Source organism: Vollenhovia emeryi, unplaced genomic scaffold (assembly GCF_000949405.1).
Source record: "Vollenhovia emeryi isolate VEMERY1.0 unplaced genomic scaffold, V.emery_V1.0 DF939228.1, whole genome shotgun sequence".
NCBI lineage: Eukaryota > Metazoa > Arthropoda > Insecta > Hymenoptera > Formicidae > Vollenhovia > Vollenhovia emeryi.
Window position 1 is genome coordinate 399,717 of NW_011967138.1, and position 7,633 is coordinate 407,349.

General features: G+C 41.0%; 2 protein-coding genes across 4 annotated transcripts; both read right to left on the reverse strand.

The window, feature by feature from the left end:
- Nucleotides 1-356: 356 nt before the first annotated feature.
- On the reverse strand, nt 357-3,445 carry LOC105560522 (protein cornichon). 3 transcript variants are annotated; one of them, XR_001008833.1, is made up of 6 exons: nt 3,324-3,429; nt 3,069-3,241; nt 2,855-2,923; nt 2,204-2,460; nt 1,045-2,101; nt 357-944 (listed from the first exon to the last, which is right to left on the reverse strand). XR_001008833.1 is itself a non-coding variant. In XM_012009697.1 (5 exons), the coding sequence occupies exons 2-5, from the start codon at nt 3,147-3,149 to the stop codon at nt 2,077-2,079; spliced, it is 432 nt and encodes a 143-aa protein (XP_011865087.1). In that variant the 5' UTR covers nt 3,150-3,241; nt 3,324-3,429; the 3' UTR covers nt 357-2,076. The 3 variants fall into 3 exon arrangements, 2 of the variants coding, with proteins under 2 accessions (XP_011865087.1, XP_011865088.1); XM_012009697.1 differs by having other exon boundaries at nt 357-2,101; XM_012009698.1 differs by lacking the exons at nt 357-944; nt 1,045-2,101 and having other exon boundaries at nt 2,200-2,460; nt 3,324-3,445.
- Nucleotides 3,446-4,395: 950 nt separating this feature from the next.
- On the reverse strand, nt 4,396-7,360 carry LOC105560523 (magnesium transporter NIPA2). Its single transcript, XM_012009699.1, has 4 exons — nt 7,157-7,360; nt 6,868-6,990; nt 6,652-6,794; nt 4,396-6,048 (listed from the first exon to the last, which is right to left on the reverse strand). Exons 1-4 carry the CDS (start codon nt 7,254-7,256, stop codon nt 5,314-5,316), a joined length of 1,101 nt encoding a protein of 366 aa, XP_011865089.1. The 5' UTR covers nt 7,257-7,360; the 3' UTR covers nt 4,396-5,313.
- Nucleotides 7,361-7,633: the final 273 nt, after the last annotated feature.

The following is a 7,633-nucleotide window of genomic DNA, read 5'->3' on the forward strand; positions in this document are numbered from 1 at the left end:
ATTCGAAGTTTCTTCGTTTCTTCGAAGCTTCGAAGTTGCGAAGCTTCGAATAATTAAGACCACTAGTAGGAACTCTAGGTAGGACCATAGGTATATCGAAGTGAACGAAAAGTTACAAAGTCGCACGCTTTTCAACAATGCATGGATCGCTTACATTATTCCGTCGAATATTCTCGCTTTTTGCACTTTTATTCCCACGTGAAAAAAATGCGATTAGCTATTAAGTGAATAAGCGGCAGTTCTATACTTACGGGAATATTATTCGCAAAGCAGTCATTTTCTACAAGGCTTTAGGCGTATAAGTTTCTCTTCTAGCACTTCTTAAAGATAAGATTATATAAATAAAAACATGAGAGTGGGAGAAAGATTCACTTTAATATATTATAAGTTAATTATAAGAAAACAAATTGTTATATGTCTGTATGTGATTTATACGTGTATACTTATTTTATAATTAAACTGTATATAATCATGTAAATATTACATACAAAATACCTATACAATCTTTTAAACGTATTCTCTTCTCTATCAAACGGATTTTGAGTGTCGCGTAAAATTGTTCGAACTATTAAGTATGGGAATAAATTTCCGCCCTTTTCAGAAAGGTCTCGTTAGTGGTACTAATTTCGTGTTTGATGAAACGGATATACTTGTGTCTTGAAGGTGTATATGTGAGCTTTGAATCGCAGTATTTCGTTTAAAGCATAAACATCTTTATTTTTATTTTGCGTCGAAAATGGCAACATTTACCCCAACGAAGCACCAGTTGCGGGAATTGTTACTCTATTATTATATTCAGAAAAGAAAGTGCTGTTGAAACGCATCGAATACTAGTTTATACTTACGGCGATCTTGCTCCGTCGAGTACTACGTGTAAAGAGTGGTTTTCGGCGATTTCAAAGGGGTGATTATGAGACGTGAGTGACCGGGACGCGAAGGGGCACCTAAAAAATTCCAAGATGTACAACTGCGAGAGTTACTCGAAGAAGATCCGAGTCGAACGCTCGAAGATTTATCAAACGAGTTAAATGTTAATGGATCTACCGTCAGAAGACGTTTACATGCGACGAGAACGGTCCTAAAATCAGGAAACTGAAAGGGTGCCATATCAATTGAAGAAGAGAGACATGGAATGACATCTGGTAACTTGCGAGATGCTGCTTCAAAGACAAATCAGCAAGGGTTACGCGCGGGCTTAATATATCACATTCATATTTTGTACGTATTTATTAACCGGAAGAAGTTTATTCACTCGAAAAAGAAGGAACATAACGCACGCAAGAATTTTCAACGTGTCATTCCTCACGCCTGACGTAATCGAACAAGGACAATTACAGCGAGAGGCCAGGATCTTGTGAATAAAATTTGTAAAGGTGTGACGATTCATTACACGAAAGAAATCATAAAGACGTGACTAAGTCTATCACAATCTAAGACTAAGACGTAAGAGTTGAAAAACACGGAGTTTGTGCACTTACTATATTATTTACTTCACATTTTATTAACAACTGCAGTATTCTTTGCATACTTTTGTGACACATGTATGTGTAATGTTAAGTGAAATGTACACCTATTCTAAACGTGAAGAAAGAAAGAAAAAGAACGCTCCGTATACAAAGGTATCAAAAGCTATTACATCTACCGCGTCGAAATCAAGCACTTTTACAAATAATACACAGTCACTTCTGTCACTTATGTGCCGACAAAAGCGCAAATTATATTCAGTTCGACTCGAAATACGTCTAATCCTTCATATCTATGCAGATATATTACTTGAAATATAATATTGTACATAATCTAGAAAACTGTCTAGGTCATATACATATATATGTGTGCACGTGTACTACACGCACATATATATACACATATGTTTGTTTGTGTACATATATTATAAAGTTTACACCCTAGGTACTATAGACAGATGTCAAAGAAATACTCTCTCACAATGCGCAGTTAGAAAACTCCCATTATTATAAATTAGGTGAGATGTCACTTGTACTTCTAGTGTAAGCAACCGTTTCACCGAACAGTTGTGCGGGGACAGTGGAAAATCTTCATCCATCTCTCGATGGTTGTTCAGTTGATCAAAGAGCTGATCATTCTGGAATACAAATCACAGGGGGATTAGCGTTGCTTCTCTTTCAAAGACATACGAGAGAACGAGAGAGCGAGAGAGAGAGAGAGAGAGAGAGAGAGAACTCACCCATATAAATAGTAAAAAAACGACAGGAGGTAAAATGCCAGTTTAATCCATCCTTCTCTGTGGTACATGGACAGGTCGTAGGCGTTCATTATGCTCGTAGGATCGTAGAGGCCCGACTCTGTCATCAGAGGCCTGTTCATGTATCGCCACACATGGTAGGCTATCAGCGGAATGTTGATGAACAGGGAAAAGTACTGCTCGCCGATCAGAAATAAAATATTTATCGTGACATGCAGTATGTACTCCGGTAGGACGATCTGAAATCAAAGTGCGCAGGTATTGAACAATCGTCAGCCGCGGGTAACGTTCCCGGTGAGCCGGAACGCCAGCAGACTCGCGCGGAATGCCGTGGGCATCGGCTACAGACTCTGCTTTAAGTCCGCCAATGTGATCCCGACCGTTGGATCGCCGGTAAAGACTGAACGAAAGACCACCAGTAGTTTAGCATCATTCAATTTAAAACATTGAATTGGAACACGTCGTTACGAAATGCAGATTTTGCCCAGTCATTCTGCCATCGCGTTCCGCTAATAGATTCCGGTAGTATCCCTGCTGGCGTGCCGTCGACAAAATTTGCAGCCGAAGAGATTCGCCTTAGCCAGGCTCGATCCCGGGACGTGTCGCGTTCGGCAGCAAATACACGCGTCTTACCGGATTTAAGTTGTTGCACTGATCGATCGGGTTCTTGTGTCCAGTCCTTAACTCATCGAACGTGATCACCTGCAAAGTTTAATGCCGAAAGTTATTAACAACAACAGCTGCGCCTCGTCCGCGAAGGTTATATCGCTGTTACGTCGGCGCGCCCAACGGACTCTCACCGCCGTGTATTACCGCCGTGTGAACGTCTCACGCGGGGGACACGTACGTGAAATATCGCGAAGAATATCAGAAACGCGTCGCCGATCAACGCGACGATATACGAGAACGCGGCCAGGTTGAACGCCATCCTGCATGTATGACAAGCGCCGCGGACGAATCTCGCGACGTCGCCGACGTCTGCTCGGATATCAAGTCGATCACGTGATAAGCTCGTGTTATCTGATGCAAAAATAAAAATGACTTTTCGCTTTAGACCCCACGGTCATCGGTTAGATTAATCGAATTGACAATTAGATTTTACAATGCGGTTTTCTTCCGTTTTTTTATGCTTATGTCGTAGATAGGTTTTCAAAGTCCAATTCCTAGACCGCCAATTCGCCGTCAGAAAGATAGAAGGTTCCGATCGAGCCGCTGCTACGAACGCTTCGAAGTACAATTCTCTTTTCTGAAAGAAAGGAAAATGATACTTTGAAACGTTTGAAGCAACAGGCTGACTGCAGCCACTCTTACTGTAAATATTTAAATCTGGGTCTTTGCGCCCAAATTTGAGAGTAAATTCGGACAATCGAGCGTTAACACTCAAAACTTGAGTGTTTTTTCCGTAAGGGTGGCTGCAGTCAAGCTCTGTTGCCTCAAACGTTTCAAAGTATTCTTTTGGGCGTAAACACCCAGATTTAAACATTTACGCCCAAATTTGCGAGTAAATTCGTACAATCGAGTGTTAACACTCAAAACTTAGGGTGGTTTTTCCGCAAGGGCAAGAATGACTTTTTCTTGGGCGATGACCCGTGGTCATCGCCCAAGGAGAACAAAAAGTTAGGATGACGTCAAATTGGTATCAAATTGACCAAAATTTGACATAAATTTGGTCAATATGACGACATCAAATTGACATCACCCTGACTTTTTGTTCTCCTTGGGCGATTAATCACTCGAATAGACATTATAAGGGTTGAATTAGATTTCGTAAGTCTATCCAGACAAACTTGCATAGCGCACAAACGTACGCATAAGGAATCTGATTGGATCATAAATGCACGCATAAGAAAATATACCAATCAATTTTTCTTATGCATATGCTTATGCACCTGTGCAGTTTGTCTGGATAGGCCCTGATACTTTTTTCCCGTTTCTCGTGTTTATGTCAATGGATAGCTTTTCAAAGTTAATTCTTAGACAGCTAATTCCGTCTGGAAACAGAGGTCCAGGCTACAAGCTGGTTGGCAGAACCCTGGTGGAAATGTTATACTGAAGATACAATGAAATTTTGCTGGAATTTGAACAACTCTCTCTCTTAATTAACCCGGTTTTATGTCGATATTTCAATTTTTCACTAAAAAGTACGGTTTTAATAAAATTTAGTCAGACTTGTCATAATTTTTAACAATTTAATTCTTCTCACATTTCCGCAGTCTTACATATTGAATTTTATAAGGAAAACTATTATTCCTTTTAAAACACATTTGATCATTTCTTATTAACTTTTATTGCACTTTTCGTCGATTTCATAGTCACTTTGAATAAAATATACTTCTATTGGGGAATGTTAACAGAAATATGTGAATAGAGTCTAATCGATAACGGAATCGTTTGACAAAATCGAAACGATATACGATATAGATTCTATAGTTATTTACAATTAGTTTCAATTCGTGAAACACAATTCTAGGTATTGCGGACACCAATTGACTTGTCACAATGTTCTGCTCGATTCTACTGGCAAACTGTATTATCGTACATTCAACTTCCTGGGAATTTTTCCAAGAGAACAAAGATATAATGCGAAGAGATTAGTTTTCGACAGGACTAGAATTAAACTAGATTTTTTTTAGTTATTCACAATTCGAACAACTTTTTATACATCTGTATCTTTTTGAAAAAGTAGGAAAACGCATAGAACAGTGGAATATTATAACTTGATATTTTCCTATGAATTCTCTTCTGGCCTGGCCACTAGTAACGAGGATTCTTTATAACTTTTGCAACGTCCAGAATATTCTCATCGTTTTCCATGGAAACAATAATGTATAAGACATGCAAAGACTGCGGGACATATGTGATACAATCTGAACTTGGGATCCACCGTCTACCAGTCGGCCGTTTTCATAACGAGACACGCGTCACTCACGATAGAACTCGCTAGAAAAACGTTCGAATTTTATTACTTTCGAAGACAGCATATATACATTCGGTTGTAAAGGGATCAACAAATTATCCTCCTAAATCTCTCGATCGCTGTACAGGATTTTAATACACAGCAAGCTGTATGCATTTCTGTGAAAATTTAATATTTAAATAGTCCTAGTAAGATCCGAATTGTACATATGATTAAGCAAGTGCTGGGACTCCACTCTGGACGCTCTCGTTCCCTCCTGATCGTCCCACCTCGAATTATAATTCGAGAGCATCTCCCTCTTGGGCCTAAACAAGTGCTTGATATTACCGTAATGCACGTCCACCTCCTTAAAGGCGTTCAGCAAAAATATAGCGACTATAACTACGAGGAAGCCGCAGGAGGCGCCTAGAATATTTTCCGCGCTCATCTTCGTCCATTCCCTGAACAAAATCGCGGACGCTATTATCACCAGAGTCGTGAAGAAAACGTAATAAATTGGCGTAACGACCGACGTGTCGAACAGGTCGAGCAACTTATTCAGATAAGCCATCTGTATCATGACGCAGAGGATAGCGCTAAAGAAGAAGACCCACGTAAGCCAATTGCCGAGCGCGTTCTCCTCACCGGAGATGGTCTTCCTCAACGCCAGGCCCAGAACCTTGCAGCTCGTAACGGTCAGAGAGCCGACGGACGAGCACAGACAGACGTACACAAGGATATTCTGCTGACCGTACGCCGGGCCGAAGTGAAAGATGATCGACAATGAGCACATTATCACAATTAAAACGTACAGCATATAACCGGGTTCTCTTATCTTGACGATCAGCTCGCTGAAACTGTTGACCTCTTCCTCCTTTGGGGAATGTAATACTATTATCGTGGAACCTAAAATACATAACAAGCAGCCTATCTGGAAAAGATAAAAGACAAATCGCTGCGTTAATATCATAAAACATATACTGTAAGCTGTAGTAAATTCAGTTGCTCGCGCTGAATGCGCACCAAGAGCTATCGCACGCAAAATTGCATAGCATAAAAATTGTCTAAACCAATGAGCATCGGGCATCCAGTTGCCGCATTGATGCGCATAACATGATCATTGGTTTAGGACGGTCTTAGGGTCAGAGAACAAAGCGACGTAATAGCTTACGATCAAGACGTAAACGTAGATTAGCGTACGAGCTTTGGCGTATGTGGTACTTACCTCCAATTACATATGACGTTACGTTTACGTTGCTTTGTGCCCTGGCCCTTACGCTATGCATATATGCAGCTATGCGATTTTGTGTGCGACAGCCCCAAGGCTTGTTCAGAGTCAATTCTCAGATTTACGATAATCTTAAATATATGTTTAAATACTATTTAGCCAAAAACTGATTCGTACGGACGCTATCTGGCTAAGTATTTCACGAGATATTTAAAATGATCCTTAAATATAAGAATTGACTGTAGCGTCGGCAATCAAACTCGCTGTTGCTTTCACTTAATGTCTCCGCGTACAACTACTCGTTACCTTTCCCAACAAATTGAGCTTTTCGTTAAGATATTTGGATGCTAATACTGCAGATACTAGAACGCTTAAGGCGCCCAGCGGTGTCACGAGCGACGCTGGTGCGTACGCGTACGCAGCGAAGTTCGCCGCCTCCCCTATCGCCACTGTAACATTCAATACAAATGTTTTCATGCAAGTGCGGGGAATCGGCCGGAGTCTCTCGAGGTTTATACGTACTGGATAAAAATCCGGCCCACCATATCCATTTTTTCAAATAGCCGAAACCACCGGACGACGCGCGCAGCCCGCCGTACTTCTGCAGCTGAATTAAAGCCACCTTTTTCACGATAAAACTGGCACCTAAATTAAGAGATCCAATTAATTTCTATACGTTGTTGCTTCCTAACATGTTTCAATGTTTCCTTTCTGCAAAAGCAAGACAAGCAACACCCGGTATCAAGTCAATATAGGATATTGACTTTAGAACATTGAAATTCTGAATGAGTCAACGTCTCACGTCGCTAACCTATAAATCCGCTGGAAATAATCGCCAGTCCTAAACCGGGATAAAAGTTTAACGTCCCGTAAGCATGATCGTTGTTCGTCATTTCTGTGACAGAACCCATGTCTCACTCCGCCAAGTCGACGTTGATCTCCACTGTCAGTTATACATTTCCATCTTAGCTGGTTACACTCTTCATATCACTGAAAGGTGCGTTCCGTATCACGCACCGTTTCTTGCATAGACATAGTATATCTAGACTGCTGGTTGGCGGAGTGGGGGTAGAGCTCACGTAGAAAAGGATGCACTCTGTTTCGTGTCTGTGCGTTCTCTCTCGCACACGCGAAAAGAGGGGATAAGGGAAGCAGTTACTAACCTGTGCGAGAGAGAACGCACAGACACGAAACAGAGTGCATCCTTTTCTACGTGAGCTCTACCCCCACTCCTGAAATTTGAGAGAACCAGCAGTCTAGATATACTATGTCTATGGTTTCTTGCATG